Source organism: Seriola dumerili, unplaced genomic scaffold (assembly GCF_002260705.1).
Source record: "Seriola dumerili isolate Sdu_G_001 unplaced genomic scaffold, Sdu_1.0 BDQW01000160.1, whole genome shotgun sequence".
NCBI lineage: Eukaryota > Metazoa > Chordata > Actinopteri > Carangiformes > Carangidae > Seriola > Seriola dumerili.
The window spans coordinates 376285-400792 of record NW_019174415.1 but is presented as its reverse complement, the minus strand read 5'-3'; the positions used below and the strand labels follow the sequence as shown (position 1 = coordinate 400792).

General features: G+C 39.9%; 4 protein-coding genes across 5 annotated transcripts; 3 read left to right on the top strand and 1 right to left on the bottom strand.

Moving 5' to 3' along the window:
- Positions 1 to 4587: 4587 nt before the first annotated feature.
- Positions 4588 to 9485, top strand: LOC111226466 (neurofilament heavy polypeptide-like). Its single transcript, XM_022751634.1, has 8 exons — positions 4588 to 4813; positions 5897 to 5949; positions 6058 to 6134; positions 6496 to 6554; positions 6646 to 6820; positions 7223 to 8440; positions 8531 to 8640; positions 8799 to 9485. The coding sequence occupies exons 1-8, from the start codon at positions 4706 to 4708 to the stop codon at positions 8829 to 8831; spliced, it is 1833 nt and encodes a 610-aa protein (XP_022607355.1). The 5' UTR covers positions 4588 to 4705; the 3' UTR covers positions 8832 to 9485.
- Positions 9486 to 9747: 262 nt separating this feature from the next.
- Positions 9748 to 15253, top strand: tmco6 (transmembrane and coiled-coil domains 6). 2 transcript variants are annotated; one of them, XM_022751632.1, is made up of 13 exons: positions 9748 to 9780; positions 11220 to 11326; positions 11414 to 11526; positions 11614 to 11797; positions 11901 to 12005; positions 12232 to 12326; positions 12412 to 12528; positions 12673 to 12787; positions 12955 to 13135; positions 13797 to 13891; positions 14047 to 14214; positions 14378 to 14512; positions 14600 to 15253. In XM_022751632.1, the coding sequence occupies exons 2-13, from the start codon at positions 11303 to 11305 to the stop codon at positions 14621 to 14623; spliced, it is 1356 nt and encodes a 451-aa protein (XP_022607353.1). In that variant the 5' UTR covers positions 9748 to 9780; positions 11220 to 11302; the 3' UTR covers positions 14624 to 15253. The 2 variants fall into 2 exon arrangements, with proteins under 2 accessions (XP_022607353.1, XP_022607352.1); XM_022751631.1 differs by lacking the exon at positions 9748 to 9780 and adding an exon at positions 10015 to 10224.
- A 1252-nt stretch (positions 15254 to 16505) lies between these two features.
- On the top strand, positions 16506 to 20111 carry LOC111226472. Its single transcript, XM_022751645.1, has 7 exons — positions 16506 to 16563; positions 16731 to 16889; positions 16998 to 17108; positions 17962 to 18018; positions 18118 to 18264; positions 18357 to 18470; positions 18814 to 20111. Exons 2-7 carry the CDS (start codon positions 16758 to 16760, stop codon positions 18865 to 18867), a joined length of 615 nt encoding a protein of 204 aa, XP_022607366.1. The 5' UTR covers positions 16506 to 16563; positions 16731 to 16757; the 3' UTR covers positions 18868 to 20111.
- An 813-nt stretch (positions 20112 to 20924) lies between these two features.
- Positions 20925 to 24114, bottom strand: LOC111226430 (fructose-bisphosphate aldolase B). Its single transcript, XM_022751572.1, has 9 exons — positions 24010 to 24114; positions 23179 to 23291; positions 22877 to 23088; positions 22720 to 22774; positions 22300 to 22460; positions 22098 to 22181; positions 21805 to 21979; positions 21491 to 21690; positions 20925 to 21215 (listed from the first exon to the last, which is right to left on the bottom strand). The coding sequence occupies exons 2-9, from the start codon at positions 23288 to 23290 to the stop codon at positions 21120 to 21122; spliced, it is 1095 nt and encodes a 364-aa protein (XP_022607293.1). The 5' UTR covers position 23291; positions 24010 to 24114; the 3' UTR covers positions 20925 to 21119.
- Between the last annotated feature and the right edge of the window lie 394 nt (positions 24115 to 24508).

The following is a 24508-nucleotide window of genomic DNA, read 5'->3' as shown; positions in this document are numbered from 1 at the left end:
GTAGTAGCTTTTAAACCCTTTGTATTGACCTTTCACCTCCTCTCTTCTGATAAACTAACAAACACAGAAAAACACACATACACATTCAACAACATCTCCTCATTTTTACATCACTTTCCATCTGGGTTGTAAGGAACCATGAAATGCAATAATGAGTTGAAAGGGAAGCAGAGACTCTGGCTGCCGCTGCTGCTGCTGCTGCTGCTGCTGCTGCTGCTGCTGCTGCTGCGTCTGCTGCTGCTGCTGCTGCTGTTCTGTGTCGGTCGGCACCAGATGTTGGCTTTGGCTAAAGGAAGAGGTGCTGTTACTGAATACGGCTGCTCCCCTTCGCCATGAACACTACCCCCTTTCTAGTCAACGCAGCCCTGCCAGTAAAGCTGCACATTACTCCCCCTCCTACCCCAATTTTCTAATCTGAGAAAGACTGGATGGAGGTTTTTCTTTCTTCCTGTGTTTCAACCCTGAGCCAAAACCCTTACTTCAATAGAACTGTATTCAGCTTGTCGCCCCTCTACTATGTACAGAAGTACCTTTGTTTCAGAGTTTGTTCAACATCTCCTTTTTAAAAAAAAAAAAATCTGTTATCATCTTTTCAACATCAGTTAATCAAATCAGGGTCATTTTAGGGCAAAGGACACTCATCTTTCTCTCTTGGTTCAGTTATTTAAATTCAGCAGGTTTCAACGGATATACCAAAAATGAGTTTTCAGGCTGGCTGGCAAACTGCGTAACATACAACTTTGCTAATGCTTTCATTTTATACGTTTTAAAGTTGATAATTTTACTGATATCCATAGAACCTATTATACTTAAAAATGCAGATAATACACTCTGTCTTTGGAGGCAATGCAAGGGGAAGGAGCAGTATATGACACATCTTTTTTTCATCTTTCTAAACCTTTTTAAATAGACAGTTTGAGAAAATGAAACAAAAAAAAATGAACTGTGCTAATAACAGCATAATCAAGTACCAGCTAATACCTGTGCTTCAGTTTCTCTCAGTGAACACAGGCGGGTGTGGGTAAGCCTCAGCGGCAACAGCCACAACCTCCACCAGCAGTAGATCTGCAGCGCAAGAAACAACGGTTTGTACATGTTTAAGAAAGCTCAATAATGCATCTCATCTGTGTAGCGAGGTTAAAAAACACATGAAAATGAGTCACATGAGGAGATCTGTTTCAAAAAGAGCAGACAGTTGTATTCAGATAATATATCCTCTTCCTTTCTCTCTGTAGACATTCTGATGTCCACACATTATGTCTTACCAGGTGTTACCTCACAGGTGAGGGGACAGTGTGGGCTCGAGTACTGACCTCAGCCTCTGACTGTAGGTGTGTTTGAGTTGGCTCTTGTGGAGCTGCAGCAGCACCTGGGCAGGAAGGCCAGGCACAACACTTCATTACTTCCCTCCAGCAGAGCCACCTGGAAGGACGTCTGAAAGGGACTCAAAGAGCAATCACTATGGCACCCTGTGTGTGGGTGTATTTGACATTTCCGTAATGTTACTTTTTTATTTAATGAACCAATCAATTTCATAGGCAAATTTTTCAAATAATGAGATACATACTAAAGTGTTTTACCTGCACAGCACTACACAGCAGGAAAGGCTGCCAAATAAACCACAATTCAGTCATAATACTGAGAAATCGTTTAGAATGATAAACTAGCACACCACACGTATAGGCCTATATATAGATATAGGCCTACAGATATATATAGAGAGGTGTTAAAGGTGAGGCTTCAAATGACAGTTGTGCAATGTGTGTGTCTTGTTTGAAGTGTGTAATAGTGTAATAATAAGAAGAAGTAGGTTCTTTTGTTAATATATTTGTGGGATGATTGATTTGTGCAGATTAGTATTTTGATTTTCTATTATTATTTGTGTGTATATAAGAGGGACAGAGACTTATTTCATTTTGGTATTTATGATTGCATAGCTTTAATTGCTACTCATCATTTATTTAGTTTTTAAAAGTCATGACGATTTGTTACAAGAAAATTTTCAGTAATATTGTAGCAGATTAACAGGAATATTATCAGAATATTTAAGAACTTTAACAGAGATATTTTCAGAAATTTCGACAAAATCAACGATTTGTTTTCAGGAATAATATCACAGGAATGTTATTATAAAAATTTAAAGAAGGGGGTGTTTGCCCAGGGCAGCATACAAGCGAGAAGCGCCACTGCCTAAATCAGTTTTACAACCTTACCAACGTGGCAGCACTGACAGGTTGTGATACATTAAAGGTCCCCAGCAATAACAAATCTCACCGGCTGTAGTTGTAGGCAATTACCTGCAGGGTGAGCACAGATGTGAGCAGCTAAATGTGTGGAATGTAAAGTAGATTTATTTCCTGTAAAACAGTCTGCCATTTACAAGGGTAACCTGTACAAATATCACAGTCAGCTTTACTGCAACATGTCATCAAAGCCAAGGGAAATGTTTCTTGTGCTCAGGGATGTGCAGTTATTCAGTCCTCTCTGTCACTGCCTTTTTTTTTCTCCAGTAACTTAACCTCACTCTATAAAATGCAATTTATCGCATGCCAGATTTAATTCAACATATTGTGATGTTTAGAAGGAAAGTGTCCTGAGGAAATATGACATTTCCCAGTTTACAAATAGTTTTTCTCCAATAAAACCTTGGTGGTCTTTCCCATCAACATTCTGAGAATGGGGAGCTGAGTCAGCCTCATAACCAGCTCCTTAGGCCAAACCGATGGCGTGTGCATGTGTGTTTTGGGGGGAGAGGGGTTGTGCAAGATGGTGAAATCAACCCTGGTGAGAGCCACTGAGCACTGACGTTGAGTTTGGAATACTCACTGCTTTCCTGGTTTTGCCCGATGAATGAGGCTCTTTCAGCCGTTTTGCTCCTGCTGACCCTCTGCTTACTCAATACTCTCCTCTAGTTTGACCCAAGGTCTCACCACCAGCTCTCTCAGATCTACTCCCTGGCAGCCTGTTGTGCCCAGACACATTTACCTTCCTCCCAAACCAGCCAGACAAAAAAAAGGCATGCTTTTATCCAAATACACCTGATCGACAGGAGACCGGCCTTCCTGGCAGCTTTTGAAAAGTTTCTGATTTGTTCACTTGATTGGATAGTTTTGTGGATTGTCTGGCTCTGTGGTTGGAGGATGTTTTTCCAGCATGAAGAGATTTAAGAAGAGAGCTGAGTTCAAGAAACCTAGAGCCACAAGAGAAACTGTTAAAATGGCAGCCAGAAGGAACAAGAAGGGGAGGTTTATTCTAATACTAACAGGATAATACTGGTGTTATTTCCTTAAGTATGAGTCAGTGGTCTATGTTGGCTTTTCCTTTAATTTCTCACCTTTTAGTGTCTGCACACATCACATCTGCACATATCTGGGTTCGCTTTGCTTGCTACAAAGGAAACCATGTGCCACCTTTTAATTTTCAATTTTGTTACAAGCAACTTTAAAAAGGAGAGCAAGTGAGCCGTTTCATCCATCTATCTTTATTATCTAATCCGGTCATATAGTACTTCCTGGACAATGTCATCAGTTTATCACATAGACAGACAAACATAGTCATTTCTACATTTCTACAGTCAACTTAACTTGCATGTGTTTGGACAGTGGAAGGAAACTGGAGTACTTGGATGAATCATCAACAAGTTTCCATCAAGAAATAAACCCTCACTTAACAAAGTTGTTGTGATACTATATGTTTTTAGGGGATCTTCAACATCCAGGACACAAGTTAAGTTTATTCTGGGACCTGACAGTTTGAAAATGTGTCGGCTATTTTAAAACTTTTAAGACTACGTGTTTCAACCATACATCATGTGACTGAAAGAATTATAAATGTAAAAAAATAAACAAAACATGAAATCTAAATTAGATGAGACTCTTTTACTAAAGCCAGAGGGATGCCATTAATTCTCAGTAATGTAGAACCACCAGAAACTCTAAAAGCCTTGAGGCCAATACTTCAGGAAGTCTACATTCATATTGTCAGAAAGACAGATCAGATCACCAATTTTGCCGGAATAATAGCCCAGTCCTTTCCCGTTGATCTCTTCCAGTAAAATCGGATTGCCCCTGGGTAAATTACCTCTGAGACTGATCCAAATCATACAAGCCTTGACTGGCTTAAGGGCGTGACTCGTCTGTTAGATTTCCTTCCTGGGAGAGGATGTGAAACTAAGCTGAAACTGCACTAAAACTGAGCAAAATCGTAGGAAAGTTGCAGGCAGGTAGAAAGAAAAGTGATGGAAAGAGAGAGGGTCTTTGTTGGTTGGTATGACTGGCTCAATATAATAATGGGTCAATGTGACATTCTTCTGCTTAAAAAAGCAAATAAGATGAAAGGTCAGTTGAAACATCTGTACAGGCTGAGTAGCTATGCCCAGACGGTATCACTAACAGATACTTAAAAGGACTATGGAAGGTCTTACAACATCTGTAATTTATTGTGGTATCTTATTTTGGCAGGGTTATGCTTTATTATAAGAGAATGCATTAAGCATGGGCTGAAGGCTGAATGTTTCACGGAAGTACTACATCTCCCATGGTGCATTGCACCGGTGAACGGAACAACTTCCTGAGTTCAACATGCTAACATGCGTGTTTTAGTTGACTAGCGGTTACTCAGTGAAGTATGTGGTCAGTTTTAATATGAAAATACTCTTAGTGGTTACTCCTGCGTGTTTATTTGTCGGCTTCCTCGTGTGTCGGACATGTCTGTGAACGTATCAAAGCACGAGCTGATCCAGTTGATCTACCGCCATTTGAAGGAGCATGGTTTCCAGTCAGCTGCAGAGGAGCTGGAAAAGCACAGCCCACAGGTCAACACTGTACACACACACTCACACTGTCTGTGACAGAGAGGTAGTCAAGTTTGGGACGATTATAGTGAATGTAACTGCTGCAGTTTGTAAAAGTGTTTCAACGCTACACAATAATGTACAGTTGTGATAAATGCTACAATCGTGATCTTCTGTTCTGTGCATGGGCACTCTGTTCATCTACTGTTCCCTTATGAAAGAGTTGTCACAAGTTGAACTTCAAGCCTCCCACTTATTGCCATGCAGTATTTATTTGATTTGATTTCTGTGTACAATATTAAACATATGGTGTATTGTACCATAGTTAGCTAAAAGCTAATTTTCATCTGTAGTTCTGCAAATCACAAGGAAAACATGAGCACAGAGACAGGAGAGAACTAAACAAACCAAACAGACAGAACAAGACATAGAAAAGTATTATGTATTTATTCATTAAAAATGACACTTCTAAAAGGTAAATAGTTTAGTAATTAGATTTTACAGGTGGTTTCTTTTCTTATGTTAATCATGTGCTGTTAGAACTTAATTACATTTATTAACACAATGCCAAAATACAGTCATTACTATATGTGTAAACATTGGCTTGTTCTAGTCCAATGAAGAGCAGCACTTTATATTTAATACCTTTTTCAGCAGTTTGAAGAGTGAACAAATAAAGTGAAACAAAATGGACATTCAGGCTCATCATTAGTCAGGTATTTCAAATCAAAATGCAAATAAAGCAGAATGGGGAACATTTTTGAAGATTAAAATATGTTTTGCATCACAGAGTGGCCATTAGCCTTTATTTAATCTATAGTTTAGTTCAATGGCTCCCAAGGGGGGCAGGCTCCCCCTGAGTGGGTGGCAGAGCTGTTGCAGGGGGAGCGCAAGACCAGAAGAAAGTTGGTGAAACTAAAGTGTTTTCACAATGGATATTTGACTTGTCAAATATAGGTGTAATTAATTCATTATCAATCAACATTTGCTGGAAAGGAGGGCACATTGCTGTAATTAGTTTCGTCTGTGGTTTTCCTGAATGTCTCCCTGAAAAAAATGTTATCTTATCAGTTTATATTGATTTTTTTTTCTTTTTTTCTGCAGGGGGAGACAAAAATATCTGCATCGTTACTAGAGATCTACAGTTCATGGTTAAAGTGAGTATGATTTCTTACTACTTCTTTTCAGAAGTCACCCACCTTGATCTTGTAAGCTGACCTCGCTGTAATGAGATGTATACGGAGTATTGTTTTAATTCCTGACAGTGACTCAAAAAAGAAAAAGCGGTCTAACTCAGCCAAGCAAGCCAAGTGTAAAGAACAAGGAAGGACTACGACTAAAGGTATGACTGCTTCTTTTCCCAAAACTGACTGTAAATATGCAGCATTGAAAGTTAAGTTAAAGTCAGGGCTGAGATGTGGGCGAAAACAGTTCACTTGTTATGGTTTAACTTTCATAAGATGTTTTTCTCCACCTGGTTCATCTTTGCTCCAAAATCAAGGGATTGAAATTGGGCATTATGCAGGGTTCTTCAAATTTCCATTCATTAGTTATTTGAAAGTTAAGGATTCTGTGCAGGGCTACTGTAGCTACACCTCTGTTGACGCTTTTGAAAGTCTTTCAGCAGGATTAAGCCCACAGCAGTCACTGGACTAGAAAGAGTGTTTGATTAATTTTTAACCCTACACTTTTTTTATTTCTAGCCTTGCAAACAAAAAAGACAGATAAACCAGGAAAAAAAGCAGAGACACAAAAAAAGAAGGTAAGTTTTATTTTATTTTCATTTTATTTAATGTATTCATCTCAATTCTGAAACTTTACTAAGGAGGCTGTTTATTCTTCACTTTTTTTAGGCCGTGCCTGCAAAAAGGAAAAAAAGTGAGGGAAAATCTGCAGAAAATGTCACCAAGGCAAAGAAATCAAAGACCCAAACAAAAGACAAAGTTGTAGCCGCTGGTGGAGATGATTCAGACTCTGACAGCAGTCTGGATGTAGAGAAATGGAAGAAACTGGTCCTGCAGTTCACAGGTATGTGTGTTAGTGTGTGTGTGTGTGTGTGTGTGTGTGTGTGTGTGTGTGTGTGTGTGCCAAAATACATACAGTAGGTAGATATAGGAATCCAGGTTAGAGAAAAAGTGAGTGGTGTGTTTTTGGGAGATTTTCACATTGGAAAGAGACAGAATGGACAGTGGAGAAAGTTAAGAAGTGTGGAAAATGCAGGAGATGAAAAGACAGGGAGAGCTGGGTCCTCTCACTTAAAGGGAGAAAGACATCACCACCCATGAACAACCTCACCATGGAAAACAGTGATTTCATAAAAACAGAGTTGTGTACAGTAGTGTTGTGGTTGCCATTGATGTTTTCTTTGAAACATTTGTGCCACATAGCCATGTTTGTTCAATGTCTTCACTTTGTTTACCCTGTCCACAGAGGCTGACATAGACAAGATGGAGACCATCAACGCTCTGGACTCTTCTGCACCAAAACCCAAGAAAACAAGCGTCAGAAAACCCCGGGCTAAGCCTCCCGCAAAAACTGACACTCCCATTCAGAATAATGGGACTGTTGAAAAGAATGAGCAGGTGGAGGAGAAAGCTATAAAAGACACGCCAACAAAGAACAGTAAACGCAAGAAGAGCAGTCCAAAAAATACTGCACCTGTGACCTCTTCTGCCACCCCGAGCCAAGAAAAAAACCCCAATGCTGTAGAGAACAGACTAACTACAACCACTCTCTCTCCTTCAAAACAGACACCAATGAAAGAGAAAAGAAAAGCTGTGACTCCCAGTAAGGAAGAGAATGATGAGACAACATCTGAGCCTAAGAAGAAGAAGAAGAAAAAGGGGATGACTGAAGACAACGTGGAAGGGAATGCAAATGTGACTAGCGAAGATGGAAAAGAAAAAGAGAGTAAAGAGGAGAAGAAAAAAAAGAATGACGTCGCAGAGCGAGAGTGTGTTGATAGACCTGTAGAGGAGAGGAGAAAGACAAAGGGAAGAAAGGGAGATAGCAAGAACAATGAGACTGGAGGAGAATTATTAGAGAAAAACAAAAATGGGGATGCTGATAATGAGGAAATTACAGAGCCAATAGTACAAGAAAAGAAACCCAAGAAGAAGAAGAAGAAAAAGGAGAAAATTGATTGTGAGGAAAATTCAGAGCAGACAGCTGAAGAAAAGAAAGAAAAGAAGAAAAAGACAGCTGAAAGTGAGGAAAATCCAGAGCAGGTACCTGAAGAAGAAAAAGAAAATACAGAGCAAATAGAAGAAGAAAAGAAAACAAAGAAGAAGAAAGGAGAAACTGCTAATTATGAAGAAAACTCAGAACAAATATTTAAAGAAAAGAAAGCAAAGAAGAAGAAAAAAGAAAATCCTGACGAAGAAAGTTCAGAGCAGATAGTTGAAGAAACGAAAAAGAAAAAAAAGGACAAAGCTGATCAAAATAAGTTGTCAGACCAGATTATTGAAGAAAATGTGACTATGACAAAGAAAACGGAGAGCAGTGACAGAGAGGAAAAGCCAGAGGAGAAGAGTGAAGTGAAGAAGAAAAAGAAAAAGGACTCATCATTGAAAAACAATTCAGTTGACACAGAGCCACTACCTCCACCCAGCCCTGAGATACCAAGTCCTCCATCAGAGAAGAAGAAAAGTAAGTAGATAACTCACACCAATCATAACTAAATGCAGTTGTTCTGTTTTTGTATGTTTGTTTTCACATTTTCATTTGTCATTATCTCAGAGAAAAACAAATTGAAATCAGATGAGATCCCTGAAACACCTGCAGTTTCAGTCCAGGATGCCACAGCATCACAAATACTCCAAACACCCTCCAGTGACAGCCACAAAAAGGTATCAATACTGTACAATTCACCAGTTCAATATGTTATAGATTTAGGTTACTGCTGGAAATGAACTGTCAAGGCAGAAAAAAGGTGTAATCAGTTTCACTACTCAACATTAATTATACTGATCACTTTAATTGCTTTTTTTTCTGTAATTCTTCACAGAAGAAGAAATCCTCCAAGAGCACAGAGTCATGAAGATGTTTGATTCTACATCAGTGCTGAACCCAAGGATGAAGTTAACACATCCCTCCACATTATTTCAAATCATAGTTTAATGGTTAAAAGGATCGCTTCAAACTGTAAAGATGACTTTTTGACTTTTTTATTTTGGTACATTTTTATCTTTTAAATTTGTTTTGTGTTTACCACACAGAATGTGGCATACTGTGCCACAGCTGTCTTTTTTACTCAATGTTTTGTATGGTAATTACCATTTTAATTGCATGATTATGTAAAAGAGATTGTAACCAGTTGTTTCACTGATTGAATGGACGTGCCATTTTTGAGCTCAATGTCCTTCAGTCTGAGGAATTTGTCCCATTATAATCGAAACTATCCTGGGTCTTTGAATCATTAACCGTATCTCAGATTTTATAGTGATTCAGATAGAATAATGAAATGAATGTTGTCAGTATGTTTACTACTGTACCATCTGTCTTGTAATTGGCACAGAAGACAGATTTTGTGGAGAAAAAACAAGTTTCAGGTTTATTAAAATAATACTGAAATAGCTTATTTTGGTATTGGGTGAAAGTTCAGTGTTTCCAAAAAAAAGTTTTATGATAAGACTTTCATATATACATTGTACATTGTGCTTTTAATACAAATTAAACGCTATAGTTTTTTTTATCCCCTGTCTGAAGTCCGTTATCATGAACAGAATAAGACAGACACATTCATACAATCGACGCATAAATACAATCATCAGAAGTAAAAATTAATGGCTATAAACAAAGATCCTCTATACTGTCTCTACCATGGATGTATTACATCCATGTTCTCTACTGTCTGCTATAAACGATCTATACCACGGTCGCATGATTGTAACGTCATCACTACTAAACTTTCAACTTGTAGTTTGATTTAGCGTACTTACCTCTTCTTCAAACGCGTTTCCTCTGAGACAGTAAGAGTTTGTAAAAGCGTGAGTATAAACACAACGAGGTGGTCAAAATGAACCGTAGATCGATTTTCGATCTACAAAAAATCGTGACTGGGGTATTTATGTATTGGATGCCAATTGCCATTAAACCTCAAAGAAGAAGAAGACGGGGGTATTGACTGACTGTATTTTATGTTGTAGAATAAATCGTGAAAACCAACTTTTAAAAAAACCCATAGGGACAGGTCTCGGGACGGGATGAGGGAACTTCCGGTTTTAGGACCAATTTCCGGGTTGTAGGACTCATTCCTGCACCATAGCTACATCTTCCACTATGAAATAAGTCACCATAACGAGTTTAACTTAAGATACTGATACCTTAGAAGAGCAGTCAAATGTGGAGGCTAAACAGAGTTCGCCACAAAGCTGGTCGACAAGGCGACAGCCTGGAGGAGCTCAGGTTAAAGAGGCGAGAACACGAAAAAGGTGAAACTGGTCTAACGTTAAATTGTGACGTATGTTTAGTTTGGACAGTTATTGTTTAATTAACTGAACGGTTAACATCAGTAAATGCAGCGCAACGCAATCTCAGCAAAAACGTAAACGACACAAATTTAAGGTTAACGTTGGACGGATTATGAGACGACGGGCCCCTAGTCGCAGACATGTAAAAGGTCCCCACCCCCTCTGCGCTGTAGCAAGACCCCCAGACTGAAAGAGACGCAGAACAAACGTTGTCAAGTCGCTTTGTGAATTTTTGTGATCATTTTGTGCCTCTTCAGTCTCTGTTGTCATTATGTGCCTTAGTCGTTTTGTTGTCCTGTGACTCTCTGTAGTGGCCAGGTTTGCATCTGTAGTGGTTGCCATGTTTCTTTATGTAGTCATTTTGGGTTCTAGGTAGTTGTTTAGTGTTTCTTTGTAGTTTGTCTTTGTGGTCCCTGTGGTTATTTTGTCTCTGTATTTATTTTGTATCTTTATGGTCATTTTGCATTTCTCCAGTATACATGTATATGTATCCTATATATATATATATATATATATATATATTATAGTAAGCCAGCCTCCATTTCACCATTCAGTATTTCACTCTGCTGAAAATGATGATTGAACAGATGGATCAGAAGACAGCAAAATATAACTTGATGTCTGGTAAAGCTTTCAATATTACACTGATACATCCTTTAGCTGCTGCGACATTCTCATAGTTTATATATAATAGTAAGCCAGCCTCCATTTCACCATTCAGTATTTCACTCTGCTGAAAATGATGATTGAACAGATGGATCAGAAGACAGCAAAATATAACTTGATGTCTGGTAAAGCTTTCAATATTACACTGATACATCCTTTAGCTGCTGCGACATTCTCATAGTTGATGAAACTCTTTACACTGAACAACTAAGGTATGATAGCTTACTCTAGTATGACTGGAGCAGGAACTATGTGATAAATGTGATAATTGTCATTGTTGAATGCTGTAGCACTGAGACAGGCCCGCAGAGACAGACAGCTGGTGAGCAAGAGACTTCTGCTGAATGAAGATGAGGAGCAGCCAGAGGCTAGCATGGACACTACCTCGGGAGAGCAGGTGAGTGACAGATGTGACAGATAATTTGTTGGCAGGTTCAATGAATGAAGGATCTTGAGATTTGAACCTAATTTGACATTTCCCCAGGATGTGATTAGTTTGTTCCACAAACTTCAACACAGCGGACCTGAGAGGGAGGCCCACCTGAAAGACCTGAGTAAAGCGCTCCGTCACCCATCAGCACAGCTCACCTTCATCAAGTATGATGGTGTCGCCACATCAAATGAGTTTGAATGACGCTATCACTATTTGTGTCAGTCATGTGTCATGTCTGTCTGTGAACCTAGGCAGGAGAATAGTATGCATCTGCTGGTCGGTCTCCTCACTGGCTCTAATGCCCAGTGCCGTCTACATGCTGTTCGGTGTCTTCACGAGCTGTCTCACTCTCCTCACACCAATGTGGCCCCAGCCTGTCTGCCTGCCACCCCTTACCTGCTCACCTACCTGTCTGGCCAGAGCACCAAGTTCACTGTTAGTACCTACGCCTACTATACCAGGCAGTGTGTAATATGATCACCTAATTCTACAAGATCTGACTTTGTGTGTGTGTGTGTGTGTGTTCATGTGTACACAGGAGCTGTGCCTCTACACGTTGGGTAATTTATGCCCAGACAGTGATGTTGTGAAAGAGAAACTCCTGGCCCAGGGAATCATACCAGCTCTGGCCAACTGTATAGAGGTAACCTAACAAGATTCATTGGCCTTAAACATCGTAACAACACCTCAGCTTTAATAGAGGAGTCACACCAATATCTTCACTGTCCCTTTGATAATATGTCAGTAAATGTTTTTCAAATAATCTGTGGAAGTTTTGGAAAAAAAAAAATCTGATGAACCACATAGCCTTGACCTGGTGCCACACACAGGTTAAATGTAATAATGTTAATAATTCTGTGTGTTTCCAGAACCAGAGACATAATCTAGCAGTGGTGGAAGCGGTGGGGTTCACCCTCTCTCAGCTTCTTCAGGCCAAAGATGCTGCTGCAGAGAAAATAATCCCGTAAGCACTTTAATTGCACACCAATGTTAGTGCTTCTTGCATTCATTGTCCTCAGTTGTAAAATGATCTCCCTCTCCCTCTGCAGGATGGTCCTGTCCTCCAGCTTACCTTCACACTTGCTATCAGTCCTAACTCCTGACCCGAAGTTTGGCCTGGCACCTGCTATTGAGTGTGCTTGGTGCCTGCACTACCTGGCTTGCAAGTGAGAGCTGTGGGATGTTCTCAGTCAATGTCAACTGTCTGTTATATTTACAGACTACACTGTCATTTTATGTAATTACTTCACTAAGTGCACAGATCATAATAATGGCAATCTGTCTCTCCTCTGCTCTTATCTTACTTGAAGCATCGAGGGTAACAGAGAGCTGTTGGCTCATGGGGCCCTGTTGCAGTGCAGTTCTCTGTTAGTGTCACTAGGTGGTGCTGTCGCTGAAGGAAACAAAGAAGAAGGACTTGAGCTGGTAAGAAAATGAATGGATCAAATACAGCATTTCATTACATTTCTTTACTTTTTTGCTGTTTGTTTGATCAGATTTGTTTACATACTTGAAACAAATTATGTGTTTATTATTCATTTCCAAAAGCTTACTATAAGTTCACATTTATTTCTCCTCTCTCCCCTCCTCAGCTTGTCTGTCCTTTGCTGCGATGTGTGGGAAACCTCCTGTCCCTCTGCCCGGTGGACAGACTGAACACTCAAGTGGGTGATGTCCAACTTGTGGTTGCTCTGTGTGCACTTCTTAAGACCTACCTACACACCCAGCCAGCCTTGGCAAGGGAGAGTGCCTGGGTCCTCAACAACCTCACAGGTTAGACTGGTCTGTTACAGCTCATACCAGCAGACCTTTATCATACACTCGACCGTCGACAGTTTTTTGAAATTTAATTTGACTTGCATTTTTATAGATAGGATTCTTGGAACTTACGCAACAAAACTAAATAACTGTTCAATTGTACTCTCCATTCCAGTAGTCATTACAATGTAATTATCTTCAAAACACAAACATCCAGCAGTATAGTTCAGAACAGTCAGTGTTTCTAGTCTCAAAATTACTGTTGTCAGTACCTTTACTAAGAGATCATCAGATCTTTGTCTTTATATACACAGATAAGAAAAGATAAGATATTTCTTTATTAGTCCCACAGTGGGGAAATTTCCCATGTCACAGCAGCAAAGTGGACAGTACAAAGAAAGAAAAACAGATTGCCAAATGACAAGAACCAAATACTTAAAGAAGATTAATAATACAATATAATAAAATAAAATAAAATATAATATGTACAATTAAATACTAAATATATATGATACAAAAAGTAGCAGCAGATGACTACATGTTTGCATATCTGTGTGGTTCTGTCTTGCAAAGGAATGTTTCCTTCTCTAACAACCTGAGGATTTATGTATTTATCAGGACTGATTGTATGTAATGTAATTTGTTCCAATGCTTTTCCCATCACTCTCTGTTCCAGCTCACTCCAGTGCTTTCTGCTCTGCTCTGCTGACTCTCAACTTGGTCCCTGGTCTGATCCAGCTTCTGTCATTCTCTCAAGGCATCAATACGATGGTCAGTGCAAGCTAAAGCCAAACTTTGATATTATTGCTTTTGTAGTATACTTCTCAGTCATAGTGGCAGATAATGATTGAATTTGAACCTTGTATTGTTCACAAACACCTACAATGTTACACTTTCTGTCTCACCGGTCTGTGCCTTCTTGTCAGATCCTCAGGGTTCTAGCAAATATTGCCCACAAGAAAAAGGAGTCCTGTGTCCAGCTGGCCCAGCTTGGATTGCTGTCTACACTCTGTGCAACACTTAAAATGGCTGACCAAGAAATGGTTACCCTGAGTCTGGAGGTCCTCTTCATGCTGGTAGTTAGCAGGCCACAGGTAAGCAAGGATAAGATTAGTGCAAAAATGAGTGAAACAACTGATGCGACGATGGTGCTTAGTAGAGATAACCAAACAACTTTTTTTTTTTTCTTTTTACGTAGCAACTGTATTTTCTCACAACTCTTACAAGTGATATCTCTGGCTGCTCTTTCCTTTTCAGGTCGCAGATGAGTTTGTAAGGCACGGTGGAGTTTCACTGTTAGAAGCCATTCAGTACAACAGTGAAGGAGAGATGAGGCGAAGGGCAGCATACCTCTTGGAGCACCACCTACTTTCATACTCATCCGACTGCCCAGTAAAGACTTTTTTTTTTACAGATTTTTCTGTTTGTTCAATTAATTCAGAAATTCAAAATTGACTCATTTGATCTGTTGTGTTGCAGGTGGAAAACATCCCATGTTCCTGAGCCAACAGAGAGGCATCAAGTTTACACCTGTTGAGGTACAGTGTGTCACTGAATGCAGGTACCGTGAGGACACACCGGAGGGTACAGGACAACTTGATTCTGTTTTGACTTATGTACAGTTTGCAATCTGAAAAATAGTGACAGACAGAGGCTGTTTTGATATTTAAAGTTGTTTTTTTTAATAACTTAAAATATGATGTAATATGATGTGTTTACCATTGGTTATCAGTGAGTTACTAATGGTATTTTAATAACTGTAAATATGAAGTATGTGTTTTTTAATACCTCTAGCCTTACACTCATTCACAAACCTTTACATGAAATTGTATTTATATTCAGATTAGGTCTGAGTTAGTTTTTTTCTGTTAAATTTTGTGCCACCATGACAAGAGAGACTGAAGTCTGATTATTTTTTTATTTTGCATATGAAGGTCTCATCTGACAGGAAAACACCCGCTGTATGTACAATTGTAGAGGAGTGATTAATATGAACTGACTGTAAATATAGAGTGAGGATGATGAAAAACACTTTTTGTGATGATGATGGATTCTAGAAGTATCATGTGTTTTGAGCCAATAATTGAATGCCATTAATGACTACACATTCATAAAATAAATGAATAAACCTTAGCTTCACAACAAACAAGAGATGGTTGTTTTTTATCTCTGGTTGACAATATTTTTTTAATTCAGTTTACTGACAATATACATGTACATTTATACATCAGTGAGCCAAAATATTATAGCCATACATGGATGAAGCGAATAACATTGATTATCTCTTTAACAATGGCACATGTCGAGGACTGGGATTGGTTCAAAGAGGGGTACAAACCATGAACCAGCGCTGGAACAACGCTGATCTGCGGTGGTTCCACCTCGCACAGGATCTGCAGCTAACTCTGGAGCCAGATACCTGAGGGCACCTTCAGAGGTCCTGCAGAGGTCATGGCTGTTAGGTGGCATGCGAAGAATCCACGTATGAGACAGAGGTGGTCGTAATGTTTAGGCCCATCAGCGTGTAATACAATATGCCCAACTTTGTCAAGGATGTATGATAATAAGTTCAGGACTTATTTTCATTATTGCCACTGGTGTACTGAGTGATTTTTAAATCCTTTGCCATACACATCAATATGTTCACAACACACTGGTGTTTCTGAATCCCATAAAACTGTTAAGAGATTTGGTTTCATGAAATTCAAAAGGTTTAATAATGAGCACAGTGATAATAATGATCAGAATAAATAATGGCATTGCACCAGATACATCTTTTCAACTAATCCATTACTTTGGATATTTATCCCTGCTGTTGCAGCTGCAAAAACTGACCTGAGGACTGCAAAACTACATGTTATATAATATCTTTAAACATTTTAATCAAAACCATAGTAAGATAAAACAAGAACTGTGTTAAACCAAGATGAATTGAAAATGAGTTTTGTTAAACAGGCAAGGAAAAGTTTGTGATTCTGTGAATTAATGAGTTTGGCAATGCTTTCCTCATGAGATCAACAGCACTAGCTTCACCAGGAAGATTTGTTCACATTATGTCAATAGTTGGCTTTTGCATTCACTTCAATGAAAAGTACTTTAAATTTCAAATCTTCTTTACTACAGGGATTCAATTCATTTCAGCAGAGATGGTTTTGACCATATTTAACTGTTTTGATATTGCCATTTGACATCAGAGCAGTCTTCCTGTCCCTGGATTTCCACACAGATCTCAGTGGGATTTAACTTTGATTCAATAACTAAGTGGACATTGTAGCCTGCTGTCCAACATCCTCAGTCTGCAACTTCCAAACAAAGTGTTCAGCTCCTCCCCACAATGAAAAAAAGAAAAAAAGTCTCAAATTTCCTAACTTCCTTTTCCCACCCACAACATTCTCTTTCCATTATCTTTTACACTACTTCTCTGCATGAAAAACTAAAACAAGGTGGGTCACTGTTTTTGTACAGATCCTTGCATTCTTTTAAACTACTTTTTGCATGCAGCTGGTATCTGGAGTCACGCTGCTTCATCACAACTATTCTGGCTCTTTTAATCTGTAGTAGAAGAGAATATTAATCTGGTTCGATGAATTCTTGTTCTCTCTTGTCACAGCAAAACACAGCGTATAGTTTACTGGCAATGGAGGACACTGAGCCAACAAGTAGAGAGACAACAACAGGACAAGATGGGACTCAGGAGGCAGACCATGCTGTGCTGATGTCCAGCAAGCCTCTGCATCGCTTCATCCAGAGAGAGCCCAGAAATCTTGGGGTAACACATCAAACAATGCCACAAATGTGAGATAAGAGTAGAGAAATTTATGTATACAGAAAGAACGGCTGCAAAATGGCCATGCATACCTCCTCTCCTCCTTCCTAGATTGTCATTCTGATCTTTGGCTGTGCAGAGCTCCTGATGGGATTCCAGCTGGCCAGTGAAAGCATGCAAACCTCTTGTGGAATCTACATCCCGTTGTGGCAGGGAGCTCTGGTACGTAACATCTTGGCGGTTAGCAATGACATGCTGAAAATGGAGAAATTGTACTTGTACTTGGTTGGTTGTATGTTCACTAATTACAAATGACAATGTAGAGTCACAGCACGGCACTCAAAATCCCCTGAAAAATCTGTGTTAGAACTTGATGGAATAGTTTGACATATTGGGGAAAATGTTTTCTTGCTTCTCTCATCTCTGAATTGTAAATATCGAGCAATAACCAGCAGCCACTTAGCTTAGAATAACATCTGGAAACAGGAGGAAACCTTTAGCCAGGGTCAGTGAAAAGATTAAAAAAATCTGCCTACAGCACCTATAGAGATCACTAATTGATCTTTGTTTAATCTCTGCTGGTTGCCTGGCAACTTCACAATGATGGCAAAACTTCATTAAGTTATTAAATAGTCCAACAAACAACTATCCTTAAAACCATAATGTATTACACTTAATTTTTTGTGGTTAAACAAATGAGATGAAAAGTCTTTATGAGTGAGCCTTAGAGGTGCTGGTGGGTGGGTTTTATTAACTTCAGAAAAAGCCACAGTAGTTGCCCCCCCCCCCAAACTATTCCTCTAAGTCATGTTCACTTAGGCTCAAGTCATTTATATTTTAACAAACCTGTTATATTAAAAATCAGTTTTAAAGTTCAGAGGAGTGGGCGATTATGTAGACTTTATCGAATTACTTTAAACTTTGCATTCCAGTACAGAGGAGCTTTGCATCCGTGGTGAGAAACATGACAAGAGAACAAAGCTGGTTAATGCCACATACAGTCATCAAAATATACTTATATTGAATAACAGAAGAAAATGGTGTGATTATCTGTTTCTGGTTGTTTTTTTTAAAGTTTCTCATCTGTGGAAACCTGTCTATCTACACTGAGATCCATCCATCCAAGAAGATGGTAGGCATCTCTGTGATTTTATGTTCTATTTGTAGTTTTTAATTGTATTTAGTTCCTTCTCAATGACCTAATTAAACTTGTTGAACTCATCTTTCCCAGGTGACTCTGTGTTTGGCCATGTATGTGATTTCAATCTTGGGAATCGTAGTCTCTAGTTGCTACAGGATAAACTGCTTCGCCACTTATCTTTTTATGAGCAGCAAGGCAAAATACGACAAGGAGCAGGACTGGGCCACCAACAGAGTGGTGAGTTATAGAATTTTATTTTTTTTAAATAGATGACACAGACATTTTCACAGAGTATGAATAACTCCTTCTTTCCCTTTCTATTGCATTAGGAACAACTTTTTGGTGTTGAAGGCTTACTGTTCACTTCCTCTCTATGTGTGTCAGTGCTTCTCATCTTCTTGTGTGCCGTTGCTCGTTTAGCACTGAAATCCACACGAACTCAGGTAATACATTTTTTACTGTTACTTCATCTAAAACAGGCATTTCCCACTGACATAAGGAATTCATAATTTAAATTTAACCCACTGAAGGGAGATATTTCTTCCGACCAGCATAGAAGTTCCAGACAACATACACAAATGTACAAAGAATAAGTGAATGAAGACAGATCCTCTTGAACAAGAGAAGACTAAATCAAAACTAATAGAACCAAAGAAATCCCAATGTCATTTGTCACAGTGATATCTGATAAATACCATCACTCACCGGCTTTTGTGTCAGTCATCATTTTATTGCCTTCTTGTTTCCCTCGTCCCTAATCGGCCTCCACCTCAATATCTTCAACAGGTTATTGTCCAGCACATCCCAGCACCACCACAGAGTGACGCAACATCAAACTAAGATCAGTCTTTTCAGTTTTCTTTCTACAATAAGCACCACTTGTTTTCTTGCTGTTCACCTATCCTGTGAAAGAAACATGTCACAATCCTGTGCAGTACATTACAAGTGAATGTTGCACCACCTACTGGCAGTATCTTACAGCCAGCTTTTTTATAGTTACCGTACTTCTACACTAAGCTTCTCTCTACAGTGTCTGTAACTACAATATTTATTCAGTCTTTATTAAAGGCACAGCTCAACGGTACAGTAATATTGTAATGCACTGTTTGCTTTTTGCAAAGGTTGTTTGGGAATGAAAGGGATTTCTGTCATCCCATTTGAGATAGATATTTTACATGCACTTATTAAGGGAACATAGTAACCACTAATATCTCTAGCAAAGCTTATGTGTACTTAATGTATAGGTCATAGTTGACACAAGGTTATATTACATTATTCACAGTGCACATTAGACTGAATTAAAGCCTCAAGGCTAACAGGTCTCGCACAATGTTATTTCGCCTAATCTTAATATACTATATTTTACAAACACTAATGAACATGTTAGGTAACACTAAAGTCAGGCAGAAGATTATCCTAAATTTACATTAAAATAAATTAGAAGTACTATTTGCATCTGCTCCACAATCCCCCAACCCACAGGAAATGCAGCCATGACAGTTTTTAATCTAAACATACCCACCAAAATTTCAATGATACATTGTGGACACTGTAAAACTTGGATTTGTGTAGTCAATAATTCTGATCATCTGCATAATTATTACAGTATATGTACATTGTTTGGGCAGAGCTTATACTGTGGTATAAATTGTGCTTGCAGCTTTAATCATCAGTGTGATCATCTGTGTACTGCACATCTAGCTGAAGATATTTTACACTGTGACTTTGGATGAATGAGCTGATGTGGCTCTGTTTTGGTTACAGGACTGCACATCCACCTGTGACTGCTACTTCAGCAAAATTCTAAAAAACATATTTTTTGACACATTAGGTTATATCTATCTGGTATATTCATAGCTAAGCTTTTGGCCTGATGTGCATGTTTATATAATTCCGCGTGGTCATCTACATGACTATGATATGAAGGGCCCGCCTGGAAACCTGTTGCCATCTTTTGCCTGTGAATGTGTGAAAAACAAATTGAGACAGAAACCACTTTTCAAAGATCCAGCTTTAGCTTTTAGCTATATTTGATGTAACCAATGTGATGTATGTTGTGTTTCTTAAATAATCAATAAAATGAAATGATGGTCATAAAATTACCCACATATAAATCTTCGTGCACTGACAGCACTCATACAAACTGTATGCACAAGTCAGACCACACAGACAGTGTACTCTAGGTTATTAAATGGCAGACTGTCTCAGTAGTTGGTACCTGCAGGTACACTTTGACCGCTTCTCGAGTTAGCCATCAAATAATCAGATCACACAACCTCTTGTCTTTATGGTGAGATATTAATTTACTCAGAGGCCAAACCATTAATTCTGCTGGTCATTAAAACTGTAGGTTTATTAAAAATATGTATATTTGAATAGTTCGACTTACAAATGAAAAATTTGCATTTTTGCATTAGCAAACTCATTAGCATCAGAAACATTGCTTAGGTTTAGTTTGTTTTAGACCAGGATCCAGTCCTTTGGTTTTCACTTCTTATCACTGGAGTGTGTCTTTAAATACTTTCAGTATTTCCCCACAACTGTTGTGTAGGCACATGGGCATTAACCCAGCTCCATTTTTAAGACTGTTTTTGTGATACTCAGTAAACATGACTCAGCACAGGTCAAATGCATTTTGTATCAGGTGGTATAGGGCATACTGGTGATTTTAACCTCTGTGTGCACAGACATGTCATCTGTTGTTGGAAAGAGGGATCACCTACTGCTGTGAGCTGGGCATACAGGTAAGTATGGTCAAGGTCAATTTGGATGAGTTGCACAGCCGTGTGTGATGTGTCCTTGATTACTGCATGTACTGGCAATACATCTCTGGCTGGAGTGGTGTCATGCTCTCAGATGCAAAAAAAATAATCACAAAAACTGCCATGAAACCAACATCATTTTGGCATCTTAATTTATTTCCAGTCATTTCACTGAGTAGACAAACAGTAGTTCAACATTATCACAGAAGTCTTCCCCTGGTGTTGGTGGTACAGGGAGGAAGGAAATCATACAAGAAATGCAGAGGTAATTCTTGTAGTTACATTTGGTCCAGGTGCATTTTTTGGAGGGGTTTTTAATGTTCACAGTATTTAATAGACATAGCTGGCTGTGTACAGAGATTGCATAGAGGCCTGGTCAGCTGAGCCGGTGGGCTTGTACTCTCCTTTGGCAGCCAGGCCATTGATCTGAAGAGAGCAACAGAGGGGAAAAGTTAGGGCAAAGTCAAATCTGAGTGTTAATAATCAGCCAAGTTACCTGCACCACATTAGTGCAAGACTGAACAGACAAAAACATTTAAAATCAATCATTTACATTCACAGAGTGTAAAGTTGAGTAATGCAAGATAAGAGGCATTTAATAGACGGTTCTGTGCACAGTCCACAACTACAAATTGATAAGTGAGAATTATTTGTTGGTGTCTATTCATTAGAAACAGCCACACATGCCCTCTGAGGCTTACCTTGGCTCTGTTGCAGAAAGCCTGCTGTGCAGCTGCCTTGTTGGCAGCTTTGCCCTGCCAGGCTGCGAGAGCAGAGGCCTGGAGTGCGCGGCCGTAAGAGAAGGTCAGCTTCCAGGGGCGATGGAGGGGCACCTGGTTGATGGCGTTCAGATTGAGGGAGGCCTCCTCCTCACTCTGGCCTCCAGACAGAAAGCAGATGCCTGGAAAGACACAGAGCAGAGAACGCTACATGTACTTCTTTTACTGAGAAACTGGTTTGTCGTGCTTCTCTTAAACTGGTTTGTAGAGGAAAAAGCTGGCCTTATGACACTCACCTGGCACAGCAGCGGGGACAGTGCGCCTCAGAGCAGTCACTGTGGCCATGCCAACCTGCTGAGGGGTGTACTTTGTGGTGCAGGAGTGTCCAGCTGTGACCATGTTGGGCTTCAGCAGAGTGCCCTCCAGGTACACATGGTGATCAGACAGAGCCTTGTACACAGCAGCCAGAACCTGTTGATAAGGCAGATTTATTACTACACCATGCTTTAAAAATCTCATCCGATGGGAACAACATGTTACTGCTGGTGGTCTTCTATTTGGCTAAATAAACCAGAGATAGTGAACCAACCTTCTCTGTGATATACTGGCAGCGCTGCAGGTCGTGGGTTCCATCAGGCAGGATCTCTGGCTCCACAATGGGCACCAGGCCATTCTGATTGAGCACATGAATGTCACGTCAAAATGAGAGCCTCACAAACAAACACACTCACCAAGTTGAATTCCTCTTGTCATTTCTGTGGAAAATTAGAGCTATACAAACACACACACACCTGTTGGCAGATACTGGCATATCTGGCAAGGACATTAGCGTTCTCTGCAATGGCGAGAGCTGATGGGCAGCCATCTGAGATCTTCAGCACACACCTCCACTTGGCAAAGTCACATCCATCCTTCTTATACTGGGCACACCGCTCCGAGAGGCCATCCAGACCTGTAAGGAATACCCAGTTACTGAGTGTTGGTATGCTATGATAGCAGGTTTACAGTTAGTTTATTGTTTTTCCCACATCACTACAAATCTGAGCAGTCTAGACCGTCCCTCAGTCTCGTAGCTTTGTCAACCTCTTTAATCCGAGTTGCTTTTAATGAAATATGCCAGTGCACTAATGTTCCATAGAAAGGTTCCAATTGAGGGGCTAATATTGGCAGAAGTAAAACAAGTAGAAAAAACAATCTTTAATCCATTTTACCTTGTGTGGTGGTCTCTCCATCTGTTCCGTTCAGACCAGCTGTGCCTTTGTCCACCTGAAGAAAGAAAACCAAACACGTCCATTAAACTCTAAAACAGCTCCAAATGTGAAAGACCAGAAAATTTAACCTCGGCCTCAGTCTCTGTAGGCTCCTCACCTTGATGCCGACAACAATGCCCTTATCCTTGATGACCTGGGGGAAGAGCTTGCCGCTATCTGATTTCTGGTAGAGCGTCTCGTGGAAGAAGATGACCCCACCCACACAGTTGGACATGGAGGCGTCAGAGGAGAAGAGGAGCTCACGGAAGCAGCGGCGGTTCTCCTCGTTGTTCTCCACGTTGATTTTCTGCAGGCGCTTTCCCATGGTGCCTTAAAAGAAGAGGACATGGAGGTCATATCAGAAAGCCCACTCTGCGGTCACCTCTCAATGCAGAAAACTGACTTGAACTTGAGGCTCACCTGTTGACTCATCTGCAGCCAGGATTCCCTTTCCTGGAGCCACGATCCTCTGAGCAATGTCAGAGAGCTCCTTCTTCTGCTCCGGAGAGAGGGATGGGAACTGATGAGTCATCCTAGAAGAGAGAAACAAGTTATTTCACTGACAGGTCTTCAGAAACTCTAAGACTGTAGTATGAGGAAGATTTGATCCTTTTTTCCCCCTCCATCAAAAATAAATAGATTTTTTTTTTTTTTTTTTTTTTTTAAATGAACTTGACATTCTGCTTCTCTTGCATCACCACTGTAAATATTTGGCTTACATAGCTGAACTTTGGCCTTCACACAGATAAGTTCTGCCTCTTGATGTGCAACACAAGTTCACAGTTCATTTAAAGTCGTTGACTACATGAGGTTTTCCCAGTGGAAAATTAAGATTTTGAGCATAATTTACAAACATGCATTAATAAACAACAGGTTGAAGGCGTGTGTTCGTTTCATTACAAGGATTTGCACACAGCAAAGGCACGCTGGCAACCTTAGACAAGACAACACACGTCCATCTTAAACATACAGCCGTTTCAAACTTTGTTTGAGCATCCCAATTTATCCATGGAACTCGAGGATATAGAATTTACGACCCGTTTATCCGGTTCTAGAAACTGCATGCTACACAAAACGCGCATCTTAAATCCCTGTCTGCAACGTCAGTTTCATGGCTGCACATTTAGAGACATGAGGAAACCCAGAGATGCAGACCGATCTTGCAGGAACTAGTGTAGATGAAAAAAAAAAAACATGGAAATCTGCGAAGTTCATATAAGCAAGAGTTAAAAAGTTGAAAGCACGTCTTACTTGAGATTTATAATCAAACAGCGACGACGGCGCAAATGTCAAACGGTCCTCTGCGACCTCCCAGCAGTAACTGAGTGAGAAGACCGAAATCTGGGCACAAAGCTGTATTTATTGCGTGTTTGAGGTTGAGGAGGGAGGTGCTCGTGATGTGGCGGGGCGTGTGTCACCTCGGTAACGCAATTGGCCCGGTCAGACAGACAGGGGCGGTGTTTGCACGCTGTGGCATCAATGTGCTCTTTTGTGGACTTTAAGTTCATATCAGAACCCAGTGCTGCCGGGGGGGGGGGTTGCATGCTGGGAACACAATGTGTCGTCTGAAACAAGTTATGAAGTCGAAGTCTGCATGCGAGCACGCATCACACAGCTCTGCCACAGCTCCGCCTCCATGCAAACTGTTGCAGCACTTTGAGAAATGGTGAAATGTAATGTGAGAGGCCTGCTGCAATGTTGTAAGTCAGGTTTCTTTTGTCCTGGTGAAAGTTTGGATTACAACAGCATA